The 12,264-nt window shown below is 32.0% G+C and overlaps 1 protein-coding gene across 1 annotated transcript; it reads right to left on the bottom strand.

The window, feature by feature from the left end:
* Positions 1-335: 335 nt before the first annotated feature.
* LOC123202335 (plant intracellular Ras-group-related LRR protein 6) lies at positions 336-9,235 on the bottom strand. The gene is made up of 21 exons (XM_044618210.1): positions 9,028-9,235; positions 8,675-8,738; positions 8,382-8,518; positions 8,186-8,272; positions 7,572-7,647; positions 7,324-7,398; positions 7,107-7,176; positions 6,929-7,006; positions 6,770-6,830; positions 6,576-6,654; positions 5,099-5,189; positions 4,897-4,957; positions 4,746-4,813; positions 4,539-4,603; positions 3,762-3,899; positions 3,004-3,108; positions 2,502-2,626; positions 2,321-2,417; positions 1,808-1,882; positions 1,070-1,125; positions 336-789 (listed from the first exon to the last, which is right to left on the bottom strand). Exons 1-21 carry the CDS (start codon positions 9,090-9,092, stop codon positions 714-716), a joined length of 1,749 nt encoding a protein of 582 aa, XP_044474145.1. The 5' UTR covers positions 9,093-9,235; the 3' UTR covers positions 336-713.
* Positions 9,236-12,264: the final 3,029 nt, after the last annotated feature.

The following is a 12,264-nucleotide window of genomic DNA, read 5'->3' as shown; positions in this document are numbered from 1 at the left end:
AATGTTTTTCAATTTTCTTTAGGTAAATTAACATTTTAACTTTCTCCGGTGAATCAGGTGAAAAATTGGATTTTTTAAACTTGAAAAATTGGAAGTTTCCTTCTCAACAAAGTTGGCCTAAAAATAATTGAAATTAGTGGATTAAAATTTTCTCACTCAAGTTTGACCTAAAAATACATTTTCATTTCTTAATGCATAAATCATGTTTTTCATTGGAGTGGAAACGAGCCAAGTCAAGCGGCTCGATTGAGAAATTTAAAATTTAAAATAAAATAACACTTAATTACATAATGACACATTATCTGAATAATTAATTAAATACTTAAAACTGCGTGAATATAATATTGCTCTAAATTTATTATATAGTATCAATAGGAATAGAAAAGCAGAACCAAGAATCCAAGTTCAAATTAGTAAACATTTTTACGACCAGTCCCACCAATTTCACCCGAAATAATTAAAAAGAACTCTGAATTTCAACCCATATAATTAAGATTTCACCCCGAATAATTATCAAGTGATGAATTAAAGAGTCTGAAATAAAACCAGAAATCCCCAGGAAGGGAAAGAAGATTGGATTTAATAAGAACAAAGGAGGGCATACCTGTGAAACCAACAAGTATATGTCACTCAAGTGACACAAGCATAAGGTGTGTCTCAAATCAAAGTTCAATCACCCAAACAACCAAAGAGAAGAGAGAAATGTGAACAGACTACTGCTCTGGAAGTTTGTCCTTCAAGTATTTGAGAATCGCTTTGGTGCCTCTGTCCAAAATCGTCCTCCGGATGCTGCAAAAAAGACCAAAAGATGATAACAAATTCACGATGTTTGTACATGTACTATTACTTGGACATTAATTCTATGAAATCAGTAACTATGGCCATTAATCTTTATGATGTTTTCCAATATGTTTTTGCTTCCTTCTGATCTTTCTAATGAAACAAATAAATTGAATATAAAAGGTTGGTCTACACATCAAAAGGTCCAATGACACTAGAGATAAAATGTACAATCTCATTTTCATGAGCACTCTAACAGAATAAAATATAAAGGCGATTGGTTGCGTACCTTCTCAGTGGATTTCCATCAAGTCTCAAAGCCTGTAGGCTGGGTTCAAGTAAACCCTGGTGAAAGAATAAAATAGAAAAAAGACAGTGAGAGAGCCAAGGAAATATTTAGCATATTTAACAATATAGAATATGCACAAAATATTGTGTGAACTAGCAGATAATCCACCACAAGATATTCTTCAAATTATATTGCACAAGTTTTTAACACATTAGAAGATGCAGAAGGCAATAAGTTCAAGTTTGATTAACATAAACAGAAAATCTTTCAAGTAATCAACTGCTCATAAAGAGTCAAGTAAACTAAACCAACTGCCATACTACCAACCGTACCATATCTTTTGACATATGAGAATGCAGAGTGTTTTGATATCCCATAAAAAAAAAGAAGAAAAAGAAAGCAGAGTTTAAATTGCAGGTCCAGGGGCTTTATAGGGCCTGTAATGGCTTTCATTTTATTACAGTTTGCAAGACGTGAAGATCAACTTCCCATCACTAATAAAGCAACATGTCTCCTATTACAAGGTTTCAATGTGGGTTGTGAGAACAATAATCGTTGCATTACACCAGTTATAACAGTTCCTGTTTTGCCAAGTTATTATCAGATGCCCCATTATGTGAATACATTCCCTCACTCTTTCTGGGTCAGTGCAGTGACACTCGCCATTTTACATAATATCAACCAACTTTTTTCTATAACCAGTAATTCAAAATAAAGTGAGAAATTCCATATGCTAACCAGCTCTGGAGGAAGTGCAGCAATGTTATTGTCAGACAGGTCAAGCTCAGTAAGCGAAGTAAGGTTTTTGAAACCCTGAAAAAAAAATTCAACAAACATTTCATTCCAATGGTGTTCTGTACCCCAAAAAGAAAGATGGAAAGAAAGAAAGAGATCATTCAGGAAAAGGATTATGAACTTAAAGTATTTGCAAGAATAAACGGTCAAAACAGAGCCTAAAATACAGAATATTAGAGTATGCAGTCATAACACACAATAAAATCACTAAAAATGACTTGAGTGAACTGAAAGAACCAATTCTTGACGCTTTTTAAGAAGCACAAATGAAACAGTTGAAAGATCTTTGAACAGGTAAGTTATGTTACCTGAGGAATAGATTGAAGGGGTGGCCATAACACACAATAAAATCACTAAAAATTGACTTGAGTGAACTGAAAGAACCAATTCTTGATGCCTTTTAAGAAGCACAAAATGAAACAGTTGAAAGATCTTTGAACAGGTAAGTTATGTTACCTGAGGAATAGACTGAAGGGAATTTTGACTCAAGTTGAGGATCCGCAGTTGCTGTAAGTTCAATATATCTGATGGAACTTCATGAAGCTGGACTCGTCTGTTAAGTCATGAGAGCATATAAATACCATAAAAATTGGAGATGTATGGCAAATATACAGGCTATAATTTGCAGCTTACGGACCTCAGGAAAAGCTCCTGCAAGTGCGGTAAGCTTGAAAATGCTGGATTCTCTGGCAATGAAGCTACGTTATAACTCAGATCCAAAATCTGAAGCATAGGAACTGTTTTAAATCCATCTGCCGGAATCTATATATCAAGTAGCAACACCGTAACAAAATCAGTAGAAGAAAGATGCTTCAAATTACATGCATAAGTATCAGGAATCGATTTGAGTTCTGTCCTCAATTTGACAAAAAGATGCCTATTCTATGTGAAAGTTGCCTAAACATTGAATGAGTTGAAGAAACATAAGCACAATATGAAGAGCGATTGCTCCAGTTCTAAATTTCTCATTGAAAGATTGGTCTCATAAGAATTTGTAATTTACAAGGCCCATCAAGTTTGGTGGAACATTTAAAATTGCAAAGAAAGGCAGAGATCAAGCAACCTGCCAGTACATTTTTTTGACTGCATCATTTGTTTTACTTGCTATAAGAAAGAATCATCAATCAGATCTACTTTACCTGTCTCAGAGGATTATTGTCCAGCTTCAAACATGAAAGTTTAGAAAGTGACTTCAAAATTGTGCCAGGCCAATCTTTAATTTTGTTCCGAGATAAAATTAAAGTCTGCACGTCCGCATAAATATCAATTTGGATTAAGTGGTGGTTGCAGATCATCAGAAGGTTTGTTACAGTATAGAAACACTTGCCTGACTCAATCCCCAGCCAACGGCTGTCAGTTATTGATTCTTAATGACTTGAGTACCAAATTTAGATATATGTTGCAATAGATAATAAACAAAGAATTATTTCACTACGTGCAAATACCTCTACAATTAGTCTTTAACAAAAGAAGACAATATTTGGTAACAAAAAAGAATTAACCAATTGCTCACACCTATATTATTAAGAATCGGAGTTTGTTAAACATTGAAAAAGCCCTGCAAGTTTATCTAATCGGTATGGTGAAGTAGATGCTTTTATTTTCAAATACTCTAGACATCAAACCAAAACAGCTTCCCAATTGCATTTTTACCATCCTATCATATTAAAAACTAAACAAATAATGTTTTAAAAAATTATTAAAGCTTAGAAAAAGATCCTAACAGTATAGTACTAAAAAAAAGGCTTAAATAAAGGAGTTTGACAATATCATGGCTTTCTAGAGTTAACCTACAAATTACTAGAAATTTCCACTAAACCAACAGAGATAGCAGTCTCTGAAACAGTATTCAGACCCATACCAAGGAAAGAAAACAGTAACTAGATAAAAAAATAACCTGAAGGGAGACACACGAAGAAAGTTCAGGTGGCAGCTCTTGAATGGAATTCCGAGAAAGATCAAGTTTTATGATTTCACCTGATTCCCAAACTTCTGATGGGACAGCACTCAAATTCATCCCTTCCAAAGAAAGTTCCTGGATGCATAAAATTCATAACCTCAATTTACAGATATAAATATTCAATGCAAAGTGCAGATTGAGCTGTCAACCAAGATAACAGTTATATTAAATATGGAGGAAGAGGAATGTTACACATAATCAGCAGAACTCAACAATAGAACTTAAATGGAACTTTGGGTGCCCAGCCATATTACATACTCAAAGTGAAATAAGCCACTACATCCAATTTAACACAGCTTCAAATACCATGAACAGTGTGCTATGGATGTCAACATAATTCATGATACTGGGCGGTAAAATAAAATCAAATAAAGAATGAATATTTTCTTTAGTGCCATGCAACATTAGATTTAGGATCTACACCAACTACCACGTCCATTTATACCACTGAACACCAAACCAAAGCCAAAGATACTCTGATATAGGTGAGTGGCAAGTGATAATAATCTTCCCAAAAGGTCATATTTGGTTGACTTTGTTAATTTTACCCAGCGTAGTCATGAATAATGTTCTACTCAAACCCACAAAAACAACTCGGATTTCGCTTACAACATGTGACAATATAACAGTGAGCTTTAGGAAAAAGGAAATCCAGGGAAAAAAATAATAACAAACAGAAGGATCTTGCAAACCTCAAATTACAATGACTAATACCTTTGAGGTAATAGACAATCGAGTTGCCATGGTGATCACATCTTTAGCTGTACTGGCTTCCGAATCTGCAGAAGAGGCTTGAACTTATAATCAAATAAAAATTAATTACTACAAATAAGATAAAAGTGCAAAAAATGTTGATGCATGATCAAGATAATGAGGAAGACAACATAGATAGGATGAGACTTTTAGATAAAACAAATATACCTTCACTCTCCGAAAGTCTACTTCGAAGATACTTCAGTAAAGCAGGTGTAGGTCCAGAAACCAATGAACTAGGGAGTTCAGAGTTGTCAGTTGGGAAAATAGATACTAACAGAAATATCTAACATAACAAAAGACAAACAATGCTACACACCTTCTCAGAGTTCTCAAAGGATTGCCTATAAGCAACAGTTTCCGCAGACTAGTCATCTTGCCTACATTATGAATAAATTACTCATTACATATTTATCATGGAAATCATAAACAATTTGTCATCTATTTGTTAGGCTAATGAATGTAAGTTATACACATATAATATCAACATAGAGATTCCTACATTAACTTGCTAACCTTACCAAGCTCAGCTGGCAACCCAGTAAATGAATTATTAGAAAGATCCAGGACTGAAAGTCGCAATTGGCATGCCTCTGCTGGATACTCCTTCAACTGCATAGATATGTTTGCTTAACACTTCCTCCAAAATGAAAATATTAGTAGTGAACAAGAAAACAAATTAATACCAGATTTTGGTAAAATCATAGTTGTTAAAAGCAAAAAGCACTTAAAGGCAATGAGAGGTCCTATCCTCTAGGAGAAAAAAGTAGGGCGAAGGCATTGTCTTTGGGCCAAAGGTGATTAAAAAAATTAAAAGGGAAGGTGAGTGAACAAGAAAATGGAGCAAGGAGTTAAGCCAAAGAGAAGAAAAATTGGTAAACAAAAAGTTGGTAGGTGGCTGCATTTAATGTGGCAGGTGTAAAAATTTATTAAGGAAAAAATTATATATTAAATATTATTATTTGGTCACCATCTCTCTAGTGACCTCTACGAAAACCTCAAAACTCGTCGATGATCTTTCCAACAACCTTAAATCTCTCCAATAATATCTCCAATGACCTCTTTGGCAACCTTAGAACTCCTTGGCAACTTCTATGACAACCTTGAAACTTGTTGATAAGCCTCAATATTATCTTAGACATCACTAAAGGCTTGTGTGATAATAAAGTGTGCTTTTTTGACATCTAAAGCTTCTCCAAAGGCACAAAAAAAAAAAAAAGGCTAAAGCCAATTGCCTTTGGATCACGGGTGACCATACTCAAGGTGATGGCCACATTGCCTTGAGTAAAACCTTTCCAAAGCGCGCCTACGGTGCACCTGGAACAACTATGGGTACAATAAGCTCTTAATGAGGTCAAGCATGTTCCTAAACTTGAAGAGTCATAAGCATAAATACAGAATTCTGTTTGATTTTATATGGGATCTTACTGACTCAATCAAATCATGGTAAACCGTTAGGAATGAAAAACCCCAACCAGTTGACCTGTTGCATCAGTAAATTTTTAGATCTAAAAATTAACTTCTGCCTACTGATTCATCTTTTATTTCATAGGTTTTCCCTCAGATTCCAAGAGAAAGTTTAGAAATCCCACACTTGAAACATTAGTATTACCATAGAAGCAATCAAGCGCAAACAGTCAAAAATTAGTCTACAAGTATTTATTCTATTTAACTTTAAATCATTATCACAATAAATTTTAGAAAAATCATTACCACAACAAGTTTTAGAAAAATTATTATTACGATAAGTTTTAGAAAAATTATTATTACCAATCTCCTTCACTTAGTTTTCTAATTCTATATATTCTCTGTGTACACATTCTAATCTAGAAACAAAGACTCATATATTCAACCTAATTCATATACCTAACCATAGGTTCATCAACCAAAACACTTAACCATTGACAAATCCCTTGGTTGGATCAGCACCCAGTTCCAGTCTCATGCAGTTAGGGTTGTCAAAAAGACATTTCAGAAAAAAAAAAAAGTACTGGATACCTGGTTTGAATGAAGGTCTAATGTCCCCAACTTTGAAAGCAACCCTATCTCTGCTGGTAATGTAGACAATGTGTTATTCCTGAAAATTTGAGGTCACAAATGCAAAATGAATGTCATGGGTGAACATTTATAAGAGAATATTCTTATCCTCAAAAATCTAAACATGTCTTTGAAATGATGGTTGAGAACATAACCCCATATATAATTCCATAAGGGCACTACAGCCAGATATTGAAGTTGGGATTGAAGAAATTCCTGCATAACTCATAGATGAAGACTTATTAGGAGGTTTGAAGGAAATAAGTTAACATATTCATATATGAATGTTAAGCAAATTGGTTTCATTTACTGACTGTTCTGGTGAAGATCAAGACGAATGAGCCTCGAAAGCATCCCAATGGTTTCTGGAATACCAATCAGCAAATTTTTTGCTGCACAGGTAGCAACCATTTCAAAATTTCTTTTGGTGCAAAAATAGGAACAGGTTCTTATTGAATCATATAACAAAGTAGCAAAGTTGCAGTTAATTACAAGCATTGAGTTCTGTGAGCATGGTCCAGGATGCAATCAAATTGCCAGGTAAAGTTGTTAGTTTGTTCCCCTGACATACAAAAGAACAAGCACTTCATAATCTTATATCATAGATTACACATTTGAGCCCAAAGCACATCAAAACATGATTAACTAGCAATAAGAAAAAGATAAGGGATAGACAAAGGTAGGAGCTACAAATAGATCTCGATAATACCTCTAAATCCAGTTTTGTCAATTTCTTACAGTTCGCTAGATCTTCTGGCAAGCTGGTTATAACATTGTTTGATGCCTGGGAAAAAAGTAACACAGCACATCAGTATCCCCGTGACTCTTAAAAACAAGCATGATATATTTTTTCCATTTCTAACTACATACCAAGATTCAACATAAAAAAAAATTAATAGAACAGCCCATTAACATCAGATCACCTCACATTCATCACTCCATCCTGATACACATTACCTTGAAATCTGATAAATCTGAGCATCTTCCAAGAGAGCTTGGTAGTTCTTTAAGCTGATTGCTCGAACAATCAAACCTAGAGATCATATAAAATTGAACCAATCAAACACTAATGTTAAAAATCCAACACTATGTTCATTGATTTGAGGCCTGAAAACAGATTAAAAGTATAAACAGAGAAAAAAAAAAATTTTAAGTGCTATAAGTTACTAAAACAAAAAACCATTGCAACTTAACAGAACACCACATACCATTGCAACTTAACAGAACACCACATCAATTTCAATGCCTAAGAAGTCCTCAAAATTTTTCAACATTTAACAACTGTCTCTCCTTTTCTGGTCAGTGATAACACACTGGTTTGAGCATTCAATTTGCAACAAAGCCAAAATATTAAATCTTCTTGAAACCCAAAGACACATTACACAGATGTTTCTATCAAAGTAATCAAATATCTTTTAAGCTTACATAACAGAATTTTTAGTATACAATTCCATATAAAAGTACCCGTAGTAATACAGAAATAACGTTTTGGAGTCCTGCTAGATTTCTTTCAATCATTTACACTGAAAATAGATAACCAATCGAAGGAAGGAAAAAAGGATATTGCATACTTGACAAGTGAAGTTGCAGATCCGATCTCCTCAGGTATTTTATGAATTGAGTTAAAGGAAACATCTAAGGATTTAAGAAAGTGAAGTCTGTCCAATATACAGAAGAGAAATCAAACATTAGACATTCAGCCAATATTTAATCCAGCATAGCCTTTTCAACATGTAAAACCATTAAACAAGCTTCAAGATAACTCACCCTCCTATTGCAGTCGGAAGTTCAGAAAGTTTATTGTGGCTAACATTCAGCACAGTAAGTTGAGGCAAATTTCTCAGGTCCTCCCTCAATACTTCAATACTATTATGAGCCAATATCAGCTTCTGCAAATCCACAGCCTACAAATAACCAATACAACCATTACTCTCCTTTCTATAAAGATCAAATTTGACCACAAAACTTAATCTAACCAAAGAAACCAAAGCATGAAAACCTTTATTTCACATAGCAATATTAAAACAAAACAAAAAAACATACGAATATGTAACAAATACCTCCCACCACTTGCCACCCTCTCCAGCAGTATCCAAACCTTGATATACCTCATTCGGCACATCCCTGACAAATAAAACAAAAATTACAAAAACATCAGTTAAAAAATGAGTAGATCATAAACATTAAAATTTCAACCACTAATATATAAAATTCAACAGTATAATCAAGTCTAATGTAGGTTTAGAAACTACTGAAAGGATTCAAAATGGAGACATTATAAAAGGTCAAATTTCCATCATTATAACTCACTTCACTGCCTTGCAATATGCATGTTAAGATGATAAAGTAAGTTTATGAATATTATGTGGAATGATAAGCTGAAATGGAAAAGAAAATGAAGATTGATAGTTGCCTGAGGGAGCGATTCGATAAGTTGAGAGAACCAGAGGTTCGTGCAGCTTTCAATATCCGGTCCATTCTCCGTTTGCTTCCGATTCTCCGATACGGAGCATTAAATTGTATTCACTCGATTCCAGATCTGCAGGAAGGACAATCTGATCGATTCTAGTGAACTCACTCACTTGTCCCAACTAATAATAATAGACAGCAGATGAGCCGTCCTTTCACTCAATCTATCTGAATAAATAATTTTTTATTTTTAATAAATTTATGAAAATTTGTATAAATCTAAAAAATGATTTTAAAGCAGCAATTAAATCAAAAAAATTTCTAGTTTCAAAGACAAAAAAAAAATTAAATATAAAAAAATAAGTTTAAATTTTATTTAATAATATATTAAAATTAAATTTTTAACCTATTTAATTTAATAATTATGAGGTTAATCTTATTCAGTATGTTTACTTAATTTAATAATTATGAGATTAATTTTATTCAGTACGTTTAGTCAATCGGAAAAAAATTATGATAGTGTAAGACAAAATTTTAGAATTGACACCAACTTCACTTAAACACCCTTAATTTTGGTCATTTAATATAATTTACTTATATTATATTTTACCACAAAGAATAACAGTTAGATTTGAGGATATCTAATTCAAGGATGAATATAGGTTTGAGTTATATTAGTTTTGAATGGGTTTGATATAAGTGAATTCAAATTTAAATTCAAATTTGTGAGTTAGATAATTTCAAATTTAAGCAAGTATATGAATATAAAAAATTTCAATACAAATTAACTAAAATGATATTAATTTAATATGTATTTATTAAAACGATATCATTTTAATTATTTTTTGTTTCGAATTAAAGTTTAATTCTCCTTAAATAGTCAAATAGAACTTATTTAAGGGGACCTAGACAAATAAATTGGATCGAATCAAATGGAAGCTCGATTTGATCCAACTTGACCTTGTAACATGTCAAACCTAACCCATAAGCTTTCTGATTAGGCGTATAAACCAACCCAGCCTAGCTTGACATGCTTGAAAAATTAAAAATTAAAAAAAATATATAAATATATATATATATATATATATATATATATATATATACATATATATACATATATATATATATATATGTAATGGTGTAAGCCTTCAACAGCTATTGGCGTCCGGTCGGTAACAGTTGTTTTATTTTTTATTTTTAATCTTTTTTATTTTTCTTATATAAATCAATTCAAATCTTCTCAATTTATAATTTTATTTATAAATCTTTTAATCTCAATTTTTTTATTATATTTTATTTTCTCTCATCAATTTTCTTTTGGAAACTATTTGAATTAGCAAATAATAATTCTTTATGTTTATAATTTCATTTTCATTTCAATTTTATCATCACAAAATATTACAAATGAATCTAAAATGAATTCAAAAATTTAGACATTGACGATAAGTAGATAAATAAAATGATATATATATTTTATTTATATTTGTAATTATACAATATATAAATTAACTTATTTGTATTATATTATAAACTTATAATATTTTTCATCATATAATCATGATATTTCTCTGTCACAAGTACAGAGATTATAAATAAAATGTTTGAGATATTCTTAGTTTTAATAATTGAAAAATAATTTATATTTAAATTTTTGTAATTAAAACTTTTTAAAAATTTTGTTTAAATGAGTTGACTTGGTCTCAGATAGGGACGTTATCCATGCGCTTGAGATAGGGCGTCGTTGGTTTTACAGTGCTCTTTTTCGCATCTTGCAGTGCTAGGGTGTCCTTACTCGATGCATCCGTATGCTTGATGGCTACTGTCACCAGCGTGTGATTGGTTTGGCATAGTTGCTTTCAAGTGAACGCAACGGGCATGTGGAAAGGGTCATCACTATGTAGATCTAAAGCTTGGCCCAACTTATAGGCCCAATGGGCTAAGCTGGACCCAGCCGAGCCCATAGACATGTCCTAGGGGAGCTAAGTGAAACATCAATTAATGTCAAATTCAGACAACTTTTATAAAATTGTCTGAAACCAACCTTTTTTTGGGAAGAAAATACGTGTTTTGAACAAAACGCAGTTTTGCTTTGATAATACAGGCAAAATAAATTCAGCAAGCAACCAAATATTGGTGTATTTGGCCAATCTTCTTCTTCCTTAAAACGTAAATAAAGTCTACGATTTTTTACTGGCCTTAATGGAATTGACAGAAAGAAAATGCATGCTTCGTTTTATGGCTGCTAGCCATTTCACAACCATTTCAACACCTACTTTATATTTGAAAGGCCGAAAGACTTATTAGAATCCGAGGTTTAGCGTAAATACAAACTCACACTTATAACATTTTGAAAATTAAAATACTCATTCGTTATCCAATTTTTGTTAAAATATATATAATTTTATATTCTATATTTTAAAAACTAACAACTTCATTTTTACGTAAACATTTTAAAAAGTGACTATTTTCTCTCCAAACCTAAGTTTTTTTCTTTTCTTTTCGACTATCATTCTGTCTCTGATGACTTCTTCTTCCCACCATTTTTCTTCTATTCGGTTGTGTCTAATGATCAGAACGTTTAGACAATTCTTTATACGACAGAGAGATGAATTTTTTTATTGAAGAAGAGACGATGATGATTTGTCTGTATTGACGAAGAGAATCTCTTTATTGCACGGAGAGCCAACCGAATGGAAGGAAAAAGGTTGAGAAGAGGATACACATGGATTTATTGTTTATTAAATTACTATATATAAGACTTTTAAACAATATTTATTTTATTTGGTTAAAGTCTCAAATTCATGGCTTTTTTGCTCTCAATTGTGAATTTTGTTATAAAAATATTAATTTTAATTTTTTTTAAAGAGGAAGAGAAAAAATAAAGGATTTAATTTATTCTTTTTATAAAAGAGGTAAAATAAAAAAAAAATTGAATAAGTTTTTGAACTGAGAAATTGAAGAAATTTTTTTAGAATAAAATTATTGTACACATTTTTTTTCTTACTTAAAAATTAGTAAATCGCCCAATAAAATACTATCACCTCAGTCTATGTAGATAAATTTGTATAATTTATTTATATACATAATATTATTTTTTTAAAATATAAAAATTGAATTTTGTAGCCTCGATGCCTGAGTATCGGATCATATGCCCCGACCTGATAAATTGAATAAAAACTGAAAAGCCCATTTTGAAGTCCAAATTAAGGAATTGGGCCAAATTCAACCGACCCAAAACCGT

This window comes from Mangifera indica, chromosome 18 (assembly GCF_011075055.1).
Source record: "Mangifera indica cultivar Alphonso chromosome 18, CATAS_Mindica_2.1, whole genome shotgun sequence".
Taxonomy (NCBI): Eukaryota; Viridiplantae; Streptophyta; class Magnoliopsida; order Sapindales; family Anacardiaceae; genus Mangifera; species Mangifera indica.
Note: the sequence above shows the minus strand (reverse complement) of the source record. Positions and strands in the feature narration are given on the sequence as shown.

What these genes read in the sequence shown, in the direction of transcription:
- LOC123202335 (XM_044618210.1), bottom strand. Translation starts at nt 9,092, where the DNA reads ATGGACCGGATATTGAAAGCTGCACGAACCTCTGGTTCTCTCAACTTA. An exon ending in CTGCACTTCCTCCAGAGCTG is followed by an intron (nt 1,126 to 1,807) that starts GTTAGCATATGG and finishes TTCTTTCACCAG; the next exon opens with GGTTTACTTGAACCCAGCCT. An exon ending in GATGGAAATCCACTGAGAAG is followed by an intron (nt 790 to 1,069) that starts GTACGCAACCAA and finishes TCTTTTTTGCAG; the next exon opens with CATCCGGAGGACGATTTTGG.